At 38.8% G+C, this 25,255-nt stretch overlaps 1 protein-coding gene across 34 annotated transcripts in view; it reads right to left on the reverse strand.

Moving 5' to 3' along the window:
• PUM1 (pumilio RNA binding family member 1) overlaps positions 1–25,255 on the reverse strand; it is a 157,209-nt gene that overhangs the window by 82,437 nt on the left and 49,517 nt on the right. For 17 of the 34 annotated variants that reach the window (XM_064281610.1, XM_064281609.1, XM_064281608.1 and 14 more), the window contains 2 exons: positions 2,475–2,583; positions 1,320–1,498 (listed from right to left, as the gene is read on the reverse strand). The exons of 9 other annotated variants lie outside the window; for them this stretch is intronic. In XM_064281610.1, the coding sequence (XP_064137680.1) occupies positions 1,320–1,498; positions 2,475–2,583 (288 nt within the window). The remainder of the gene's footprint in view (positions 1–1,319; positions 1,499–2,474; positions 2,584–25,255) is intronic. 8 more of the 34 variants (XM_023554456.2, XM_023554455.2, XM_023554457.2 and 5 more) reach the window with 3 other exon arrangements.

Here is a 25,255-nt window from a genome sequence, read left to right on the forward strand (position 1 = left end):
AAGAAATCCATGCTGGCCTCTTGAATTAAAGTTCTTCACTTAATTTTTTCTAGCCATAGTCCATGTCAGTCGAAGCATCATCTATCCATAGTAAAGCTAATTCCATACAGATTTTGGTTACCTCAGATACAGCCCATTCTCTTCATGCCAGCCAAGTAAGCAACCATTCATTTAATGCCTGCTAACGTGTTAAAGAGTTATACTGGACACTTGTGGAAACCGCACCAAAAATGAACTACTATTACTCTAGAGAAACTTAAAGTGGAAATGGGGAAAACAGGACAAAGTCTCTGAAACCTAACAACAGATGTATGACATAAAAACACTGGGCAACAAATGCTATAAAATAGAGGAGGAAAGAGTTACAGAAACAAAATCATTAATATGATTTTGACTAAAGATTCCTTAAATGATTGCCAACAGGTAATATCAGCCAAAAAGACTTCAGGGAGAATGGTCCTCAAAAGGGTAGAAAACAAGTTGAGTCAGGAGAAAAGGTGGGTAAGCAGATTCAGGGTACCTCTCATGGCCTTCCTAGCTGTGACCTGGAAGATGAAACCAGTCACAGAATACAAAACGTGGAAGACTCAAATGGAAATGCATCTTCTCGATCTAGAAATTTAAGAAAGATGATGTAAGAAAGAACTAATGTTGAGAAAAGTTATCAAAGATGCTTGAGGAAGACTAAGATTTGAAATGGGAAAGCCTATAGACAGAGAAACTGCTTTGGCTATAATTTAGCATCAGACAGGTCAATGAATCAAAAAAAATTAATCAGGAAAAAACTGCAGATAAAGAATTCACAGAACTTCTAACTTCCTGACAGGCTGAGTGTGAAAAGCAAAGCTGTTCAAGGAGGACCAAAGATAACTCTATAATTAAAGCCTAGCTGCCAAGTAAGAATGATCCCACACATCTGATCCATTTTAAGGGTCCTTGGAGCTTGACAAGTAACTGCTTTCAGATCCGGAATTCCCTACTGACATCCCAGCCTGCTTTCCTTTCCTTTTTCTTCCATTTCTTTTTTATTTTTGCTTTAAACCAAAAATGGTATTTTCTAGTAAACCAATGAACTGAGATCTAGATTTCAGGTCTTACCTAGTATTACTATCTATGTGTCATGAAAAATATCATTTCTCTATTTTTAAAAAATTTACATCTTCTACTATGTTTGCTGAGCTCTAATTACAATAAAAATGTTTTAAAATATCCTGTAATATGTGCTATGAATATCTAAGGAAACTAAACAGGCATATTTTGCTTTAGGAGAAAAAAAAGAGAGAGAGAGAGATAGGAACAAGTTCCTCAAGCCAACTTACAAATCCTCCTTTTCTTAGACAGGAATCGCCCGGGGATGAGCTCAACACATACTCCACCATGCTAACGCCTAGTCCCCCACTCTCCGATCGTGGGGACAGTACAGAATTGACCTCACTGTTCACATGGAAACTCTGACCAGGTCTTCTCTGCACCATGATTGGCTGGGAAACTGAATGATCTACAAAAAAGATACACAAACATGATACAGTGCAGCCAGAGGCTCAAACAAATTATGAGTGATGTCTCATGGATAAACCACAATGACTGGGAATCAGGAAACCTGCCGTGGTCAGTAGAGCCACACATCCTGTTGCTTTTTTCCATAAGTATGATATTCTACATAAGCTAAGGAAACGGAATACATCTCACTTCTCCAGGATAGCAGAGGAATACAGCAGTTCACATAGCTAGTTTACCTAGCTAAATGGATAAATAAATTGTTCCCTTCAAGCAGCAGAACTTCCTTTTAATATATCTTATTGGTAATGTTACTAAAATAAATGTGATTTTACTGCCCTTTAAAAACATATATACACAACATAATCTGATCTTTTTCTTATCAGTCACTGTCATCATGAGGACCCATTCTTACATTGTGCTGTAACAGCACAGGACCATATCAGCTTTTGAGTGTTCTGTCTTCTCCCTCCCTATCATCTGTCACCTTTGCTGCTCTTAGTGTATCTGCCTCTACAAGTTCTCCCCATCCCTCTTCAGGGGTAGTCTGTCAGAAGAACGCCTATGCTCAACAACTTGATTTGGCCCCAACCACATTTAAAGAGATCATCCATACAAGGTACACAGGGGCAAGGGGGAAAAGAAATACAAACTTCAAATGGCAGGCATGGGTTTTCTAATTCCATGTATGCTGACAGCAGTACAGAATAAGAAGGTTATAGCTGAAATTATGGTCATTTCAAACAAGACTATTCCCCTGTGGCTAAAATTTCAATAAAATATTGAAGATTTGATTTTACATTAATTATGTTTTAATAAATTACATCATATAAGCTCCTTAATGGCAATTATACCACAGGACAGGACATTGCTTGACATGTTTGTGTCACTGATATAAAATTCATGACTTGCCAACTGCTAGGAAAGGAGCTCTAAGACAGGCATAAATCACAGTACAGATGCTAGATCTAGATTACCTGATGTTCCCCAGGCACTGTCTCGCCATTGATCACCCAGGAATATTCCTTTTGGTCCATCTTTGCTGGATTCATCTGTTTCCCAAAACTTTTTACCTGGCAAGAGCTGCTGCAAATTAAAAATAATAGATGCTTTTAAAGAATTCATAAAGGATGAAAGTACAGCAGTCAACACTTTCTTTTAGACAAGGGTACTGAAGATGCTCATGTGCCCTGAAGGTCCTTAACCACAGTGTTCTAACTATTGTGGTTGGAACAATACTACATATTTGGTAAAAGTCATAGAGAGGCCTAAGACAAGCAAGGGGGACGCAGATCATACCATCGCAATGGAGGCTCAGCTTCAATATCTAGAATTATTCACTTTAAAACCTATGCCAAGATTTTTAAAGAAGATTAATATTGGATCTATAAGCTAACTGCTTCCTAAGAGGACTCATTGAAAAAGGAAGTGCTCACAGCTATTAAAACATTTCTGCCTATATATGTATTAATTGATCAAAGTTACTCAAGCTGGGGTCTGAACACAGATTTATTTATGCTAGAGGTAAAATTCACCTCCTTTATACACAGAGATTCTAATGGTCAACAAATCACTTTTAATACCAGAAAGGATAAAAAAAAAAAAAAACTTTCCAACCACATTAACCTGTTCCAAGATTTTGGAAGACAGGAAAAGCTATTCCCCCATTAACTGGAAGAGAAATAAAATCTCTCACCCTCAGTTACTTTTAACAATGCTTGGTAATGACATTAAAGTGGCTTCACAAAACATTCTATGCTTCATAAAAATGCAGGTATCACATCACTGGCCCTGAGCCAGCAGGAGAACTTTAAACTGGCTTCAACCAAAGAAATGGAAAGTACTTTTCAAGCAAAACACAATACAGTTTTGCACACCATCAAAGCATTAGTGACCCAAGTTACAAAGTAAAATTCCACCAGATCTTCTTTCTGGTCACCAGCTTTACTCACTAAAATGCACCCTCTTATTTCTTCTGATTATGTTTTCATTTCAACTGCTGTTACTCAGAAAACTCAGAAGTTTGAGGTAATACTTAACCACTGGTTTTGAGCTAAGAAAGGCACATCTGAAGACTTGAATTTCTCAGAGGAACAGCCTAAAAAACCAGAAAGCACAAAATATTTGCTTTCCTCTTTGACACTTTCCAATTTATAACCCAATGATAATAGAGGTACCCTCACTGAAATGAAACTCAGTTTTTCAAACCTAGTTTCTGGGTTTCTCAGCATAATTTATCCTTAAATATTTTTCCATAGATCTATATTATGGACCTGAGTTACTACCTAAACCAAAGTAGTTCTCCGGGCTCTAATTTATTTTCTAGTCAAACAAAATCATGAGAAAATACACATTCTGGTCTGACACTTAATAGCACAGTCATATAGCTTTAGTTGCTTAAAGATAAGCAGTTATAAGCAGTCAACTCCTTAGTATGTCTCTTGGGTTCATTCCCTAAAGAAGACACAGGCATAGATGGTCCCTTAACTTGAGGAGGTAACTTGAAGGTAATAAACAGAAGGGAGAGCCTAGACTAAAGACAAGTTGTGGAGTCAGGAAGCCCCAAACTAGACAACTTTGATGTGCCCTAGGACAAATTAATGAACTCTCCTGAGTGTCACTCTCTATTTTACTGATGAAAATATTTTTCAAACTGTTGTGATAATTAAAGATACTGTTGGTGAGTGCCTAGCACAATGTCTGCCACAGTAGGTTCTCAATAAATGGTAGCAGATTTTAATTACACGGACTCAGTGGCATTACACCTAGACAAAATAGCTGTCATATCGCAGAACGGACACTGAGAACTAACGTAAACTATGCAAGGGACAATTCAAGAATTCTCGTTTTTCTCCTTTGATCTCAAAAATGCCCTCTCGGAAGATTACAAGTAGAATTTCTTTCCCCATTAGTTGTATCCTTTCCAACTAATATCCTGATTTTTCTCCTATATTTTATAGGGAATGTGAGCAAAAAGGAGTTGCTCATTTGTAAATGCCAGCACAAGGGGCACCCCATTTTTTAATTAATTTTATATTGCAAATAATAGCAGAAAGAGGGCGAAGGTGATCAAAAATATTTATTGTCCTTAAATTTTTAAAGTGCTCATCCCTCTCCACAGAAACTCAGAAATCTTTATTCAAAACTCAGGGAACAGCATCTAAAAGTATCAGCCACCACTTTGAAATATGGTCTGCCTTGTCCATAATTTATCAAATTGCTTACTGAAAGCAGCAGCCCCTGAGCTCAAGGCTTCAAAAAAGACTTTAGGGATTCTATCATTTTTCACTGTAGCTTTCCACATTGTCATAACGTGCAAAGCCAGCAGAAGCAGGTGAACATAAAGCAAGGGTGTTTCCAGGCCAAATTCTCTCAAAAGGGGAACAACAATACAGAAAATATGTAGCCAGGTGCTTTACAAAAAAAAAAAAAGAGAGAGAGAGATTCTACTTCAACGTAATAATTGCAACAAGGAATACCAAAACCTACTACCAATGAGTCAATTCCAACTCGTAGTGACCCCATGTGTGACCCCCATACGTGTCAAGAGTAGAACTATACTCTATAGGATTTTCAATGGCTAAAATCTTACGGAAATGGATCAGCAGACCCTTCTTCCACAGTGCTACTGGGTGGGTCTGAAATGTCAACTGTTCTGTTAGTAGCTGAACGCGAACCGTTTGCACTACCCTGCGACTTTCTTAACAAGTCCCTAGCTCAGACACCAAGATGCAACTATTGTTCCCACTATCAACAACCAATAAAAATATAAATCCTAGACAGATGCTAGGAGCATCCAAAAAAGTACTAGAACTCCATGTGGTTGGCAAAGTAGCAGTGAGAAAATCAATCAAGTATTATCAATGAAAACAGCAATGACTGAAAACTCAATTTGAAAGAAATAAAGACAAAGGAGGTGGGAGAAGAGGGTGGCAGCGTGCTAATTTGAGAAGAAAAAAATGTGTAAAGTATGAGTTACAGATACCAGGGTGCTCTTCAAAATGGGAAGAAAATACTGGACCAATGTACCCAGAAAAACGCAGAATCAAGCTTAGCAAAGCTCTTCAGAGTCTGCGGATACTACACGCTAGTTGCCGTCAAGCTGACTCTAACACACGGCAATCCCATACGGAGAACTGGGCTCCACAGAGTTTTCAACAGCTGATTTTTCAGAAGTAGATCACAAGATCTTTCTTCCGATGCACTCTGGATGGACTTCAACCACCAACCTTTTGGTCAGCAGACAAGCACGCTGACCATACGCACCACCCCGGGGCTCTATAGAATGTTTGTTGCTATTAGGTACCGTTGATTCTGACCCAGAGCCGCCCCAGGCACAACAGAACGAAACACTGCCTGGTCCCTACTCCATCCTCACAATCATTGCTATGTTTGAGCCCACTGTTACAGCTACTATGTCAGTCCAGCTCGTTGAGGGTCTTCCTCTTTTTCGCTGATCCTCTACTTTACCAAGCATGATGTCTTTCTCCAGGGACTCGTCCCTCCTGATAATATGTCCAAAGTACATGAGAACATGGAACCTAACATTTCTCTTTCCTCCAGAACATATCCAACTATATCCCTCAGCTGTTATGCTAAGCAGCTTCTGTAAATGAGTTCCAATGATTTTTGCCTTCTGGTACTCAATACCTTATGTAACCTAGTGACTTGCTTTTAAAGAACAGAATAAAGCAAAAGTGATGATTACCACTTTCAAGATTAAGATACAAAGGACTTCCATCCTCCTGTTTGTACTCTCTTTATCTTGCCCTCTTGCTTGCTCGCTTTGATGAAGCCAGCTGCTATGCTGGGAGCTCTCCTATGGAGAGGCCAGCATGGCAAGGAAAAAGAAAAACCTCTGGCCAACGGTTCGTTAGGAACTGAGGTTCTCCATCCAAGAACCTAAGAAGAACTGAACCCTGGCAACATGAGCTTAGAGGCAAAGTCTTCCCTAATTGAGCCCTGAGATGACACAGCCCCGCTGACACCTTGTTTGCAGCCCGCGAGGGACCCTGAAATCGAGGCCCAGCAAAGCTGTGTCTGGGTTCCTGACCTACACAAACTATGAGGCTTAAACAATCATGTTGTTTTAAGCTACTAAATTTTGGGGTAATATAGCAACAGTTAAACATACAGTTGTAAATATGCAGAGGGTGTTTTCTTACATTCAAAACATTTCTTTAGGAATTTGCTTTCAAGGAACACTCCTTGTCCCATTTCTAATATATAAATCCAAGTACTGGAAAAATCCTTTTGAATTTGTAACAAAGTGATTACCTCCATTCCATTTTATGTTCTCCTGTACCTTGTCATAGGGTCCCTTTTTGTATTAAAAATGACTGCCTTTTTAAATTCTGCATAATCAAACAGACTTAAACCTATTAAGCTTACTGAGAATTAGTAGCAATCATTTATACTAGAGTCAACTAAAATAAAGACATCTAACTGTTCGAGTATGATCATATTAAAAAGAGCTAGAATCTACTGAATTATAAAACAAAGTGATGATGTGTTATCCAACTGTTATTGCAAATCCAAGAGAAACCTCTCTGGAGGTAATGCCATCCACAGCATTGGCTAGAACATCCTGGCTCAGCAACCCACCCACATAAACACCAAGAGTTGCCAAATGTTCACTTAAGCCATACCTAAATTCAATTTTAAAAAATTTAAATATAACTAGCGTACGAAAGCTGGAGCTCTACTGGCGCAGCAGTCAAAGGGCTTGGATTCCAACTGAAAGGCGGACAGTTTGAATGCACCAGCCGCTCCCCAGAAGATGTGGCAGTCTGCTTCTGTAAAGACAGCCTTGGAAAACCCTATGGGGGCAGTTCTACTCTGACCCATACGGTTGCTATGAGTTGGAATCAACTCAACAGCAGTGAGTTTGATTTCTGGAGTGTATAAAAATATAGTTCCTGCTTACCCCACCAAAAACTTGGAAATAAAGACTGCCCTTTGACAAGACAAAAAGCCACAGATCACAGCAGAGGTTTATGAAGTTCACTTTAAAGGAAGATTAGGCAATAAAAACATTAAAAGACTTGACAATTCTAAAGGAAAATAATGGGAAACAGGAATTGGTCCAACAAAAGCAAAGAAAATGTAAGTGAGTCTGCTGTAAGCAGTATTATCCAGCTAACACATTTAGGGAGAAGGCACATGACACCCAAACAGTTCTATTCCTATAAAACCAATTCGTGCATCAGGCTGGACAGTACCTTGATTACAGTAGACACTAAAAACATCCAAGTAACTTCCTTGGCTCAGACTGCTTACCGAGCAACCTTCTTAGGAGAACTTGGCTTCCTCCTATAGCCAAGTTTGCTGAGCACTGAACACAATTATCCTGCCCACTTGAGTTATTATTTCTCTTTACAAATTCAAAAACAGCATTTTGGTTTTTACACATTAGTCTCTTGTGGTTCTGGTTAGTGTAGGTCAATCCCCAAATCCAATTACCTCTAGAATTTAGTAATAAAGTCTATTTCAAGACCTACAAACTGAGAGCCCAGGCTGCGGAGTTCCTACTCTCCCCTGCAATATAACTAGACCTTGTACACTTCTTGTAATGTCCCATTCCTAATACTCCCCCAACAGACTGTTCTCAAATCTTTAGGAGAAAAACACAGCTTGAACCACAGGTTTGTAAAAGAAGACTTTAAAAGGTAAAGAAATCCATCGGCTTATTCATGAGGTTCCTGGGGAACGAAACCGCAATCAAGCACTGGCTCATAAGCAAGGCTAGCCACTTATTCAAAGACAGTGTTCTCTTTTTACATCGAACAAACACGATGAGACACAAAGCCACACTGGCACCATCAGTCACCAATAAACCCCAAGGAACAACTTCTTAAACAATAAAGGGCTGAGAGCATCAAGAACCTCTAGGCTTCTTATTTTAGGAAGTAATGTATGGATAAAGCACACATGAGCATTTTGAAATAAAAAATAAGTTTAAAAAAAAAAAACCGATTTTAAATTCCAGCTGTGCAAATTTAACTCCACTAAGCCTCCGTTTTTTCATCTATAAAATGGGCTGTTATGAAGATTAAATGAAATAAAGTGTGTAAAAGACTGAAACAATGCTGAACTCACAGTAACCACACACAGAGTTAGCCGCTACTATTAAAGAACAAAGTACCAGCCGATAGATTTCACACTATTAATGTTTTGCCAATGAAATGCTCCTACGTTCTCAGCTAGCAGATGTGGTAAGCACAGCATCACGCAGCCCACTTCAGGACAAATTCCATAAAACTGAGAACCCCTACAAAATACCAGGAGCCCTGGTGGCCCAGCGATTAAGCACTTAGCTTCTAACAGAACAGTCAGCAGTTCAAGCTCACCAGCACCTCTGCAGGAGAAAGACGTGGCATTCTGCTTCCCTAAAGATTACCGCCTTGGAAACCCTATGGGGCGGCCCTACTCCCAGGGTTGCTGTGAGTCAGAATCCACTCATAGGCAATGAGTAACAAAACACTGCAAGAAAAAAAGGATTACAGCCTTGCAGAAATTAAGGAGAGACAAGACAATTATTAAGGGCTGGTCTTGTTTGATTATACCACCATTAATATTTGCATAGGGAAGCATCAGTGAGGTTTGCAGATAGGCACCAGATGGGCATTCCAACAACTACTCTGTGCTCAAGAGGAATAAAATATTAGGCAACTATGTACACACTCAATACAGGTTTCAGAGAGCTGCCTCTCAGAGTGGAGATTTGGCTCCTCAAGGAGTACTACTCAAGGGATGCAACAAACCCTACAAGCATGATCTGGTTTGATCCTGTTGTTACTTGACAACTCAAACATAAGCTTAGATTCACTGGAATGTAGCCAATGCAAGAGTCAAATACCTGATACTTATCCACTTGGTAAGAAATATCCAAAAAAAAAAAAACCTTTTTTAAAATCTCTTTGTAAATACTCTCATTACATTAATTGAGAGACTTTGACATGAACTCAGAGAATGCGCCTTTTAAGAACTGACTGAAATGAAGTATTATTAATAACCACTGATAGTCACATGTCATAGGGCTCTGACTGACGAAAGCTGTATATAAATTTTCAGAAGTCCCTACTCAGAACCTTAATTCCCTGGGGAGTTATCTGGCCCTCCCTACCATAGAGGGCTGTTGAGGAATCAAGGTGAGATAGGATAGAAAGTACTTTCATAAACACTATGAATTATACAGATAAAAGTTACTACCAAAGTTTTAACAAGAAATCATTTCACCCCTATTAAAAATATATAAAAGTATAAACCAATATCCTTTACAAGGCTTTAAAAAAAGAAAGTATACCCTGGTGGCGTAGTGGTTAAGTGCTACGGCTGCTAACCAAAGGGTGGGCAGTTCGAATCCACCAGGCGCTCCTTGGAAACTCTATGGGGCATTCTACTCTGTCCTATAGGGTCGCTATAAGTCAGAATCGACTTGACAGCACTGGGTTTGGTTTGGTTTGGTTTTTACCCATTCACATAGCTGCTTGTTAGTGTGGTGGGATGTTGGATGACATTTTTTATAAAATATACTTTTATTAAGATTTAGAATTTTGTACTAAATAAAAATTGAAATTATATTAATATGCAATTCCTTGCAAATAAGGCATTTTCTTTTAAGCAGACACAGTTCACTTCAGCATAATTTCAAAATAAATACCAAAGGCTAGGGGCAACTTTATGGAGAATGCTCATACAGTATGTTTAAGTTAATTTTAACCAAGCAGATATAACCAAACTTAACTCATTTTGAAAACTGCAGCTTAAATAAGGAATGGTGAACAGTCAACGATTTCATCAAAACCAGTTATTTTTTAAATTAAAAATAACTAAGTACATAAATAAAGAAGCTGATTTTAACTTTTCTCTCTTCCAGTTAAGGAATATGATCTTTCAAGTTCATCTTTCAAGTATGTACTCCCTAAGGTAAGTGTCCTGCATTCTTTTTAATCAGTTACTCAATACTTACAGGTAAATATCATTTTAGAATATTTTTGCCCTGTTTTATTTAATTCAAATCACGAAACGAAGAACCAACACCTACTACAGTTTCTTCACATTTCTCCACTAAACATCATCACGGCCTGAACTTCTGCATCTGGTGATTACTGCTTTTCACCCTAGATGATGGCAAGATGCTTACTGCTGAAAAAAGCCTGCCGTATTAATGGTCTCTTCACAAAATATCTTTTGATGAAATATAATACATTCCTTTTAAGAAAATTTTAATTTTTTACATGACTATAATTATGCAGCACATAAAATTAACAAATGTTTTTTAAAGTATTTTCCCAGGCTGGTATTAAACATTCTTCATAAGCACTGTTAATAGCTGAATCTAATACCTTTGAAAAATGCTTCTATCACTAACGATGAAGTCAGACAAATCACTGAGGCCTGGTCAACGTGGAGGTAAACCAATCTCTTCCACATTGGAAAAATTGACATTGCTTTTCTACCTACTGAAAAATTTTAGAGTTACAGCATCTGAAGTACTTGCTGTTGTCAGATGCCATCCAGTCGGTTCTGACTCACAGCAACCTATGTACCACAGAAGGAAACATTGGCCAGCCTTGCCACATTCTTAAAATCCTTGTTATGCTTGAGCCCATTGTTGCAGCCACTGTGTCAATCCATCTCGTTGAAGGTCTTCCTCTTTTTCACTTACCCTCTACTTTACTAAGCATGATGTCCTTCTCCAGGGGCTGATCCCTCCTGACCACATGTCCAAAGTATGTAAGCTGCAGTCTCACCATCCTTGCTTCCAAGGACCATTCTGGTTGTACGTCTTCCAAGACAGATTTGTTCGTTCTTTTGGCAGTCCGTGGTGCATTCAGTATTCTTCACCAACACCACAATTCAAAGGCATCAATTTTTCGGTGTTCCTTATTCGTTGTCCAGTTTTCACATGCATATGATGTGACTGAAAATACCATGGATTGGGTCAGGCACACCTTAGTCTTCAAGGTGACATCTTTGCCTTCAACGCTTTAAAAGAGGTCCTTTGCAGCAGAACTGTCCAATGCAATGCGTCTTTTGATTTCTTGACTGCTGCTTCCATGGGTGTTGATTGTGGATCCAAGTAAAATGAAATCCTTGAAAATTTTAATCTTTTCTCCATTTATCATGATGTGGTCCAGTTGTGAGGATTTTTGTTTTTTTTATGTTGAGGTGTAATCCATACTAAAAGCTATGGTCTTTGATCTCCATTAGTAACTGCTTCAAGTCCTCTTCACTTTCAGCAAACAAGGTTGTGTCGTCTGTGTAACACAGGTTGTTAATGAGTCTTCTCTGTTCTTCTTCATACAGTCCAGCTTCTTAGGCTATTTGTTCAGCATACAGATTGAATAGGTATGGTAAAAGGACACAACCCTGACACACACCTTTCCTTGTCCTGTCTGAACAACCACCTCTTGATCTGTGTACAGGCTCCTCATGAGCACAATTAAGTGTTCTGGAATTCCCATTCTTCGCAAGGTTATCCATAACTTGCTATGATTCATTCACACAGTCGAATGCCTCTGCACAGTCAATAAAACACAGGTAAACATTCTTCTGGTATTCTCTGCTTTCAGCCAGGATCCATCTGACAACAGCAGCGATATCCCTGGTTCCACGTCCTCTTCTGAATCTGGCCTGAATTTCTGGCAGTTCCCTGTCGATATACTGTTGCAGCCGCTTTTGAACGATCTTCAGCAAAATTTTCCTTGCATGTGATACTAACAATATTGTTGGATAATTTCCGCATTCAGTTGGATGGCCTCTCTTTGGAATAGGAATAAATATGGATCTCTTCCAGTCAGTTGGCCAGGTAGCTGTCTTCCAAATTTCTTTGCATAGATGAGTGAGCACTTCCAGCGCTGCAGCTGTTTGTTGAAACGTCTTAACTGATATTCCGTCAATTCCTGAAGCCTTGTTTTTTGCCAATGCCTTCGGTGCAGCCTGGACTTCTCCCTTCAATACCATGAGTTCCTGATCATATGCTACCTGTTGAAGTGGCTGAATCCTGACTGTTTTTGATATAATAACTCTATGGATTCCTTCCATCTTCTTTTGGTGCTTCCTGCGTCATTTAATATTTTACCCATAGAATCCTTCACTATTTCAACTCGAGGCTTGAATTTTTTCTCCAACTCTGCATATGTCATTATAATACTCCACTTTGTCTTCCTGAGCCACTCTTTGAAATCTTCAGTTCTTTTACTTCATCATTTCTTCCTTTTGCTTTAGCTGCTTGACATTCAAAAGCAAGTTTCAGAGTCTCCTCTGACATCCATCTTGGTTTTTTCTTGTTCCTTTCTGTTTCTTTCAGTAACCTCTTTCTTCATGGATGATGTCCTTGACATCATTCCACAACTCATCTGGTCTTTGGTCATTAGCGTTCAATGTGTCAAATCTATTGCTGAGATGGTCTCTAAATTCATGTGGTGTATACTGGAGGTCGTATTTTGGATCTCGTAAACTTGCTCTGATTTTCTTCGGTTTCAACTTGACCTTGTATATCAGCAATTGATAGTCTGTTCCAGTGGCCGCTGGCCTTGTTCTGACTGATGATAATATTGAGCTTTTCCATCATCTGTTTCCACAGATATAGTCGATTCGATTCCTGTGTATTCCATCTGGCGAGGTCCATGTGTATAGTCGCTGCTTATGCTGGTGAAAAAAAAGTATTTGCAATGAAGAAGTCATTGGGTTTGCAAAGGTCAATCATGCGATCTCCAGCACCATTTCTATCACCAAGGCCATATTTCCCAACTACCAATCCTTCTTCTTTGTTTCCAACTTTCCCGTTCCAATCACCAGCAATTATCAATGCATCTTGATTGCATGTTCGATCAATTTCAGACTGCAGAAGCTGATAAAAATCTTTAATTTCTTCATCTTTGGCCCTAGTGGTTGGTGTGTAAATTTGAATAATAGCCATATTAACTGGTCTTCCTTGTAGCCGTATGGATATTATCCCATCATTTACAGGGCTGTACTTCAGGATAGATCTTAAAATGTTCTTTTTGACGATGACTCCAACACCATTCCTCTTCAAGCCGTCATTCCCAGCATAGTAGACTACATGATTGCCCAATTCAAAATGGCCAGTATCAGTGCATTTCAGCTCACTAATGCCTAGGGTTATCGATGTTTATGCATTCCATTTCATTTTTGACAATTTCCAATTTTCCTAGATTCATACTTCGTATATTCCACGTTCCAGTTATTAATGGATGTTTGCAGCTGTTTCTTCTCATTTTGAGTAGTGCCACATCAGCATATTAGGGTCCCAAAAGCTTTACTCCATCCATGTCATTAAAGTCGTCTCTACTTTGAGGAGGCAGCTCTTCCCCAGTGGTCTTTTGAGTGCCTTCCAAACTGGGGGCTCATCTTCCGGCAGTATATCAGTGTTCCGCTGCTATTCATAAGGTTTTCACTGGCTAATTTTCAAAATTAAGACTGCCAGGTTCTTCTTCCTACTCTGTCTTAGTCTGGAAGCTCAGGTGAAACCTGTCCTCCATGGGTGACCCTGCTGGTATCTGAATACCTGTGGCATAGCTTCCAGCATCACAGCAACACACAAGCCCCCACAGTACAACAAACTAACAGACACATGGGGGCTGAAGTAATTACTGGTATCAAAATGTATTACTTGAACATGCCCTGAAATGCACAGCCTGCATTAGTCTCTAGTGGGAAATAACAAAAAAGTAGTAGAAAATATTATTTGCATTATGTTCTGAAAGAATAGAAAAGATTTAAAACAGAAAAAAGAAAAAACAAAATAAAACAAAAGACCCTACCGGGAATCAAACGGATACAAATCCAAGGCAACTTAAGATAAGCACATTACCTAATAGTTTGGTACAGACTGCTAAACTTCTCAACCTATTACAAATGATAAAAGAACAGTATCCAAGCAAGTAAGAAATGAACCTGGGACGGGACTGTTCAAGGAATGTCTTAAAGGAGGAAGGATTTAAAGTGAACAAGAGAATGCAAAGAACTTTTCACAAAGAGCAAAGACAGAAGTAAAAACAAGCAGGACAGCCACGGACATGGGGAAACAGTAAGGAGAGGGTGAAAAAGTACAGCTACTGCCACTTGTCAGTGAGGCTTTATGGAGCACCAAGGAATTGAGCTCTAATCGAACCCACCCCAAACCAAACCCACTGCCATCGAGTTGATTTCACCTCATAGTGACCATGTAGGACTGGGTAGAACTGCCCCATAGGCTTCCAAAGGCTGTAAAACTTTACAGAAGCAGATTACCACATCTTTCTCCCATAGAGCAGCTGGTGGGTTCAAAACTCAAACCTTTCATTCAGCAGCTAAGCGCTTTAACCACAACGTGCCAGGGCTCCTTCCTAATCCAACAGGGAGCTAACATAATACAAGTTCTTTTAAAAAGGTAAATCTGTTTTTCACAGTTGCAAAGCACTGTTAGTCCTTTAACTTCCTTTCTATGTTGATATTTAACCAACTTGTTGTTTTTGTTAGTTGCCATCAAGTCAATTCCAACTCAAGGAGACCCCACGTGTGCAAAGTAGAACTTCTCTGTAGGGTTTGCAAGGCTGTGACCTTTCAGAAGCAGATTGCCAGGCCTGTGTTCCGAGATGCCTCTGGGGGGTTTGAACCACCAACCTTTCGGCTAATAGTCAACTACTTTACCATTTACGTCACCAAGGGAACCAAAAGATAAATCTGATAATCCTCCATGAAATGAGGTAAATGGAAGGCTGGGAGGCTAAGCAAGAGATCAATGCAGTAATCTAGGCAAGAAATGGGAAGAGAAGGGATCTATGGAAATGAGGGTAAGGAAGGAACAAACTGCTGCTTAGATGCCTCTCTCAGCTTTCAGAGCATAAAAAAAAGTTATATAAATTTCAGAAGTGAAGAGTCATAGATTCATATCATTCTGTTACGATGATCAAGAATGAAGCCACTACTAATCTTTAAAATCTACATGTTACCGCAAAAACTCAACAACAAAAAGACAACCCAATTAAAAAATGTGCAAAGGGTATGAACAGGCACTTCACTAAAGAAGACATTCAGGTAGCTAACAGATACATGAGGAAATGCTCACGTTCACTGGCCATTAGAGAAATGCAAAACGAAACTACAATGAGATTTCATCTTACTCCAACAAGGCTGGCACTAATCCAAAAAAAAACACAGAATAATAAATGTTGGAGAGGTTGTGGAGAGACTGGAGCACTTATACACTGCTGGTGGGAATGTAAAATGGTATAACCACTTTGGAAATCGATTTGGCACTTCCTCAAAAAGCTAAAAATAGAACTACCATACGATCCAGCAACCCCACTCCTTGGAATATATCCTAGAGAAGTAAGGGCCATCACACGAACAGAAAGATACACACCCATGTTTACTGCAGCACTGTTTACAATAGCAAAAAGCTGGACGCAACCAAGGTGCCCATCAACGGATGAATGGAAAAATAAATTATGGTATATTCACACAATGGAATACTATGCATCGATAAAGAACAACAATGAATCTGTGAAGCATTTCATAAAATGGAGGAATCTGGAAGGCATTATGCTAAGTGCAATTAGTCACACGCAAAAGGACAAATATTGTATGAGACCAATATTATAAGAAAACTCAAATAGTCTAAACAGAGAAGAAAATATTCTTTGATGGTTACGAGAGCCGGGAGGGAGAGGGGGACTCACTAATTAACTAGTAGACAAGAACTAGTTTAGGTGAAGGGATGACCAACACACAATACAGGAGAGATAAGCACAACTGGACTATGCCAAAAGCAAATAAGTTTCCTGAATAAGCCCAACGTTTCGAAGGCCAGAGTAGCAGGGGCAGGGGTTTGGGGACCATGGTTTCAAGGGACATCTAGGTCAACTAGCATAATAAAAACTATTAAGAAAACATTCTGCATCCCATTTTGGAGAGTGGTGTCTGGGTTCTTAAATGCTAGCAAGCAGCCATCTAAGATGCAACAATTACAAAGACACAAGGTAAGTATGAGCCCAAGGGTCAGAATGGGCCACATAAATCAAAGACTACATCAGCCTGAGACCAGAAGAACTAGATGGTGCCCAGCTACAACCAATGACTGCCATGACAGGGAGCACAACAGAGAATCCCTGAAGGAGCAGGACAGCATTGGGATGCAGACCCCAAATTCTAGTAAAAAGACCAGGCTTAATGGTCTAAGACCAGAGGAATCCCAGAGGTCATGGTCCCCAGACCTTCCGTTAGGCCAAAACAGGAACCATTCCCAAAGCCAACTCTTCAGACAGGGATTGGACTGGACTACAAGACAGAAAATGTTACTGGTGAGGAGTGGGCTTCTTGGATCAAGTAGACACATGAGACTATCTGGCTAGCTCCTGTCTGGAGGGGAGATATGATGGCTGAGGGGCACAGAAGCTGGCTGAATGGACATAGAAACACAGGGTGGAGAAAAGGAATGTGCTGTCTTATTAGGGGGAGAGCAACTAGGAGTATATAGCAAGGTGTATACAAGGTTCTGTATGAGAGACTGACTTGATGTGTAAACTTTCACTTAAAGCACAATAAAAATTAAAAAAAGGAAAAAGAATGAAGCCACTAAGCGTACACAAGCCAGTCTACCACTGATACTCTTTTAATCAGGAATCTTCTGTACAGTCAGCTGAGTGCAAAAGGCTAGATGAAAATAGGATCCGAGTATGGTACTGCAAGTTTTATAAGTCCAATGGGTAAAGTTTTGAGGCTGCCCTGAAGATTCAGATGGGTGTTAGTAAGAGCAGAAAGCGCAATCAAGTAGAGATAAGAATAATTTGGTAGCTCTTAAATTTTAGGACAACCACAAATTAGACAGAATTGCAAACAGAAGGCTCCTCAATTGATAACTACTGTTAAACTCCAAAATGCACTCTTTCCACAGAATCACAAGGGTTTCCCAGCGATCGTTTCTTTTTTTATTCAACATTTTATTGTGGTTTGGGTGGAAGTTTACACAGCAAATTAGCTTCCCGTTCATCAATTTATACACAGTTTATTTAGTGACATTAGTTGCAATCCCCCCAATGTGATGGCATTCTACCCACTTCCTCCTTGAGTTCTCCATTTCTATTCACCCAATTTTCCGGCTCCTTCTTGCTTTCTGAACTTTGTTTTTGAGCAGATGCTGCCCTTTTGGTCCTGTGTGGTTGATTGTTCTTTACCACACCAAAGAACAAAATCACTGTCAACAACTTCATCCTTGAAACCAAGCACACAAGAGACATGGTTCATATTTTTACAAAGCACGTTCTTAAAAAAAAAAAAAATTTTTGGATACTGTTGGCTGTCTCAAACGCTTATGTTATTTTATCATAAATTAACCTGGACAAGCTCCACACCAATCCTTTCTCCACTGCACATTTCCTCCTGAGTCCACTGAAAAAATAGCTTTCTTTATTACCACCTCAAGTTACTGGAATAAAATCAAAGAAAGTAGCACTGGAACAGAGTCAAAGAAACATTTTTATTGTCTTCATAAAACTTGTTAGACTGACAGTAGAGTATGTTCAGAAAATGATGAAATGCCCAGGATAAATCAGGCTTTTCTGTATGATGTAGGAATAGCATGTAAGGAAACAGAGGACTATGTTTTAAGTCACCTATAAATAAGGTCATAAGTTTTTATATACATATAAACTATATGTATTGATCTATAGCATAACATTCATGTTACAATACATCTACACCTTAATAATTTAAACATGATTCTTTAATAATTACGTAAATACTTGAGAGCCCACTGTGCTAAAGATAAACTCCCAGATCACTTAGGAAACCTGTACACCTCAAAAATAAAACCATGAAACATCTAGATTCGTCCATGATCAACCCATCCTCCCTCACATCCCTAAAGCAGGAAGGAAACAGCTTGACCAAGAGAGGAGAAAGAGCCCTTCACCTCAAGATGGGACCAAATAATACTCAAACCCACCCACAGACCTAGTCACAGCCTCAGAATATTTTTAATTATTGAACTGACAAGAATCTCAATACGCCAGAAATGGACAAGTGTCCTCTTTCATTCATTCCAAGAGATGAAAATTCCATGGATATGGTTGCTATATATATGGGGAATATCAATACAGAAAACAAATTACAACTACATGCCTTCACTATAATGAGAACCACAACATAAATTAACTAATCAAAAGACAATGAATTCATATGGAATGTGTGGTTAACTGCCCCAGTGAACTGCCTCCTTTGTCGTGAAATCTGAACTGCATGGAGCCTGGCTACCATTACTAAATATTTTAATCAAAAATTCTATATAAATCCTGATCAAAAGGGGGAAAATGAACCACAGAATCTCAAATTCTCATGGACTCCAGATTTCTGGAGTCAAGGAAGTCAGATGAAGCCCTAAAACTATTGCCCTGTTGTTGTCGTGAGGTGCCATCGAGCTGGTTCCAACTGATAACCACTGCATATATAACAAACAAACACACTGGTCCTGCACCATCCTCACAATTGTTGCTGTTTGAGCCTGTTGTTGCAGCCACTATGTCAAACCATCTTGTTGAGGGTCTTCCTCTTTTTCGACGACCCTCTACTTTACCAAGCATGATGTCCTTCTCCAGGGACTGGTCCCTCCTGATAATATGTCCAAAGTACGTGCGACCAAGTCTCACCATCATTGTTTTGCCAAGATAATCTTTAAACCAAAAATATTCTCTGAAGTCTTCTTAAAACCAAACAATAGTTTAGCTTAACTAGTAAAAAAAAAAAAAAGCCTGCCTTGGTCAAAGTGACAAGAGCAACTCGAAAGATTAGATAGGAACCTTAGGGTTCAGTGAGTTTATGTTAGTAGGGGAGGAACATCTTAGAAAAGGAGGATGAGAATGCTTGCGCAACTTGAAGAATGTAATCAATGTCACTGAATTGTACACGTACAAATGGTTGAATCTGTGCCTGTTTTGCTGCATATATTCTCAACAACAAAATAAAATTTAAAAACAAAAAAAGACAATGAATTAGCTGGTTCCTTGTTGGCAAAAGAACAGTAAACAAAAAAAAGAATTACACACACTATAGTTAATATAAGCTTAAGCAAGAAATATAACAAAACTAATTCTAGTTTTCTAAATACCATTATGTCTGGTTATATGTATGTAATGAGTATATGTCCCAGCAGATGGTCCAGAGAAAGTATCCTATAGTTACAACTATATTAAACAAAAGAACCTTTATAACGAATGCCTTCATATATCCGATTTGACTTGGAGGATAACAGCATTTCTGATTTAATATTCATCTACGTACTCTATGGAGCCCTGGTGGCTCAGTGGTTAAGAGCTTGGCTGTTAACCAAAAGATCAGCAGTTCAAATCCACCAGCTGCTCCTTAGAAACCCTGTCGCAGTTCTACTCTGTCCTATAGGGTTGCTATGAGTCGGAATCGACTCAACGGAAACAGGTTTTATGCACTGTATGTTTGCAAAAGTATTTACCGAATGGTCTGAAACCATAAAAATTTGGTGAAAGTTGAATAAATGCTTTTCAGTTCTGTCCTTTATCTTCTCCTCCTCCATACCCCCCCACTTTCCCGAGAGGAAAAAGGAAAGAAAAGTAATCTCAACAGAGAATACAGTCGATAAGTATTTACTGAATTGAACTGAGGTTCCATAGAAGAGGAATCTGACAATAAAGAGGAACCTGTGCTTAGAAAAAAAACATTTACTAGTATCTGATTCATTCAACACAATGTATTAAGCAGCCACTGTTTACAAGGTACACTAACAGCTAAAGTCTCTGCCCTCAACAAACTTGTGTAGAAGAAAATGGATGACATGAGCACAAATTACTATATATAAAATAAATTAGGGCCATAAGAATGGTACAAATCACCTGTTACTTGAATGTACCTCTATAGCTTTTGGTTGGTATAAGGCAGGTAGTTTTTGTGGAAAAACTCATACTTGAAGTTCAATTTTGAGTAACAGATACACTCTGAATATACAGAAATGAACAACAGAAAACCTCAGGATTTGGAGTGCTAGAGACCTGGATTCAGATGCCAGCTCATGATCACATTAATCTCTCTAACAGTTGTCACTCGTCTATAAAGGGGCGTCGTAATATTGCTGGACCACTGGGAAGCCTGCATAAGGTTAAAGGATATGAAGTGAGCATCAGAGTGCCTGACAAATCATACACACATGCTAAACAGATAGCAGCCAGTATTTCTTCTGAGCCTAACAAAACAGAACTTGACGTCAATCCACATTTGACATTGATGACCTTAGCTTAAGTCACTTGACCTTAGGACTCATTTTCTTCATCTAAAAAATGGGACTAATACCACTCAAAAACCTGCTGGGAGATTCACATAAATAATAAAAATCAAAGCCACAGTGTCTTGAAAAGTGTTAATGTATTATTAAAGTTATTTAGTTGATTTATCCTCCAGAAAAAAAATACTGATGTGGATGAGAAAATGACAACATTTTAGCCAAAGAAGGATGGAGGAAGAGAAATTTAAGGAAAAGACTGATTAAGCCACAGGTGGACCACAACCTGCTGCAAAAGAGTTCAGTTTTACTGCTTTTAAACATTCTAAATCGCTCAACACACATAGTAGCAGTGCAGGATAGCAGGCAGATACTGTAGTAAGTAGGGTTCCATACAAAGTGACAGGACAAAATTGGGAACCAGCTTTCGAAAGTCAGATGCACCCACACCCACATTCTCAGAGTTAGAAGACACCTTCTCCTACCTTGTTCCCCAAAATGCCCATTTCCAATCCCAAAATTATTATGAGATGCCAGGAACTTCTCCAAACAAGACTCATGAAGAGGTCAGTTTAACACATAGTCATTAACCTAATACAAGATTAGGTCAAAAGAAAGTCATTAACTAAAATCTCAATTCTCCAGGTCACTTGGCCTGGCTAGCTATCTTTTATATAAAGTAAACTTTTCATTTTAAGAACAAGATTTCAGAATGTCCAAAACCAAATGGTACTGATACATGGTTAATGGAATTGGGCAGCTTTTACCATCCCTATCTGTACTCAAAGTCACATTTTAGGGAAAGGGTATTAGTTACACTGCTTACTCAGGTATTTTTATATTAATACGCTACAAGACTTTATATCTTTCCTCCCCTCTGCAAGGAAAGTTGCATGATCTTAATAACGGCAGGCACTATGTGTGCTGTGCTTTCCAAAACTCAATCCATTTTGGAATCAACAGAGCTATTCTTGAAGGACTCAAATTGCAAGGAATGCCAGTGGAAGGTAGCCCTTTCAGGGCTGTGGATCCCAGAAGCCCTTGTAGCTAACCAAATGCTTCTGGTTCTATAATGGAAAGATGGATGAAAGAATTTAAACAGACCTGGCCTCCACATTAGGCTCTCATTTGCCCTGATTCCATATTCCAGAATTACTATTCCAGAGCCCTGATGGGCACTTCAATGCCTTAAGTAGCTGCAGACAGGTGGATGAGTCACCTGGAGAACCCAATGAAGTTGCAGAATTTCTAAATCACAAAGGGGAAGTCACTCTAAAAGGGTGTCTTTTAGATGCCTTCCGGCATACCCTATAAAAAGGGCTTAATCTTTTTTTATTTTCTAAAGACAAAAATCAGGGCAAGTCCCAAAAATCTTAGGCCCGAAAAGGTCCTGGGAAACTATCTAGTCCATCTTTGTCTCACAGATGGAAAAGGGGGAAGTCCAAAGAAGAGGACTGCCTGAGCGAAGGCTGAAAGCTGTGACTTCAGGATTCTAGTCCATCCAGTGTTATCTCCATCTCACCAAGTTGTATCTTTCTTAAGGTTAACAGCTCCTCTGAATCACTATCAAAGTCCTCCCTCTGCAAACCATTCTGTTATATCACACTCTGGACAGGAATACTATGTAATGTCTAATCAGAACCTGTAGTTATATTTAAATATATCTCACCTTATCCTAATGCCAGTGGACATGGTAGTAATCATTATCACTCCATACATAGGAGCTCTTTTCAGGTTTCCTGCCTTAAGTTTACAAATTTGTCAATTACGGAGGGTACATTTTCTATACTTCAATTTTATAAGACAAAGATGAAGGCATGGGGAGTACGGGGTGGAGAAGAGGAGGGTGCTGTCTCATTAGGGGGAGAGCAGCTGGGAGTACATAGCAAGGTGTTTAAGTTTTTGTATGGGAGACTGGCTTGATTTGTAAACTTTCACTTATAGGACAATAAATAAAATAGTAAAAAAAAAAAAAAAAGATGAAGGGCCACACATCTAAATACATTGCATTTATTATGAAAATAATCATACTAGCTCCTAATTTCCCTGAAGTTGTCAAGTTTCCTACATGTAAAGCATTAAGGCATATAAAAAAGAAAAGAGTCTCTCATTTTTTAAAGTTAGAAAACCAATTATGTAACAACAGGTGCCTTTCCGCCAAGGCTCTCAAAGTAATTTTCCAATTAGAACCCCTGGGATGGCACAGGACTGAGCAGCGTTTTTTTCCATTGTGCATGGGGCCGCCATGAGTCAAGAGCCAACTCAACAATAGTTAACCACCACCACCTCTTTACAAGTCCATCTGTCTTAGGATGTGGACAGTAATAATGCTGCTCTTCCTATCAGTGGAGCAAAGAAGTCATGCAAGATCATAAACCAAACCAATGCAGAAACAGGGCCCAGATAGCCACGTCTGTAAGCCTTCCTCTGAACTAAAAAGATACCCTCTTAAATACTTACCTAATCTTTCATTTGTAAATAAAAGAAGCTGCTCAAGTATGTGTTTTTAAACTTTTCAGGATAAGGACACTAAGCTGAATAAAAGGAACAAGCAAGGTAAGTAGATAAAATATTTGAAATTAATTTGTGCCGCTTACCCTAAGACATTTTCCTATCTTCCTTCTTATGCTGACTTTCTAGAATAGGAGGTAAGTAAAGCACTTGTACTCTTGAGTCCTTCAGCTGAGAACAGTTGTACTTAAAGACAACCAGTGAGGCTCAAGGGTTATATTTTAAGTAGCCACTTCTTACCAAGATTTCCACTAAAAAATCCTCCATATCTTTCAAAGTGATACCAAGGAATCTAGTAGCGGCTTTGAAGAAAAAGTGTTAACAAGAGCCAAGCAATACTAACATTAACCACTAGATCTCAATTGCTTTGAATGAAGCCAATTCCCTTTGAATTCTAAAGATTAATGCATTCTTGTACAGGTATTTTTACCCTAATGAGGACTCACACACATAAATGCACACACAAACACACAAAATAACTGCAGCAAAAATACACTATGCCAGGCTTAAAAGTCCATGCAGCTTATTTGAACTTTTAGTGTTTGTTTATATGATAAGCACTATATTTACACACGCAATGTTTTTCCCTGCCTAGAGTCCTTTTATTGCTAAAAGGAAAATTAATGAAGTTAAATTACTCAGAAGCCGTGCTTTTATTATTTTGTTATAAAAACTTATTTTCTACATTTCTCTTTTGTGCTGTTTGGCCCTGTAAGGCTAAAAAAAATATATTCTTCAAACCTCCCCTGATCCAAATGCTAACTATACCAGCAGATTCTCGTCAAGGCCTATACCTTCTCTATTAAAATCATCTCCAGCTATCCTACCAATACTGATCACTCCCTTCTCTAAACTCCAACCACACATTTGAAAAAAGCTGTTTATTCTGTCTGTTTTCATGTGCATTCACTGATCCACAACTAGCTAAAGAGACTGAGTACAGAAACTTCGTTCCACATTTAATCAGATCGTCCCCTTAGTGCCTGGACGCTGGGTTATGCTTTCGAAAAATAACTTCAGTAAATATCTATATTCTGAGAGTGGGTATATACATGTATTTCTTAAATCCTCCCCAAAATATCAATTTTTATAAAGCTTACTAAAATATTTTTACCTCTCAATTATTTTACAATTATTGGCCTCATCTACTCTAATTAGGGCCAGATGCTTTGGAATGAGAGGAAGCCAGGTCCAAATCCCAGCTCCATCGATACTGCTACCTAGGCAACTTAACTCATCTCTTTGGACCTTTACCTTATGTGGATAACAGAACTGTCTTCACAGACCTAATTGATAATATACGCAAAACCTTTAGCATATGCCTACTAACTGCTCAACCAACAGTAGTTGTTGCTATTGTAACTTTGTGAATAATGAAGAAGGAATGATACGGCATTGCTGTTGGGATGTACTTCATTTCGTTATTTATATATGCCTACATCCACTGCTGAGGAATTACATATGTATAGTAAAAAATGGCATTTCTAGAAAAAATTATTAAAAGAGAATTTTGTTAACTTGTCATTTAAATAAAATTCAACCTCCATCAAATTGATTGCTTTGCTTCAACTGTTCTTAACAAGCCTTCAGAGATTATGAACTGTTGCTTACAAAAGAGAAACTGAGGATTATATTTGTTCTGCATAATTAATTTTTTAAAAAACTGGAATTGTTTTTTGGGTGGAACAGATCAGGTTAGAATCATTGGGGGGGGGGATAAATTTGGTTTCCTCCTTTATACTTAAATATCAGACAAATATGTTAACTTTCCATTAAAAGTTTGCTCCAGAAGTTAGCTGAGAAAGTCTTTTACCCAGTAACGCAGGGTTTACTGACGTGCACTGTTGCAATGATATTAAACCGTCACAGGAAACAAAGATACCTAAGAATCTTTTCTTAAAGCTCCAGAGGAAAAACCAGCACAAGCCAAAACCCCATGAACATGACACTGGACTTTGTGACCAGAACCTGATTCAGAAAAGTTGGACACAAAAT

Source organism: Loxodonta africana, chromosome 3, assembly GCF_030014295.1.
Source record: "Loxodonta africana isolate mLoxAfr1 chromosome 3, mLoxAfr1.hap2, whole genome shotgun sequence".
Taxonomy (NCBI): domain Eukaryota; kingdom Metazoa; phylum Chordata; class Mammalia; order Proboscidea; family Elephantidae; genus Loxodonta; species Loxodonta africana.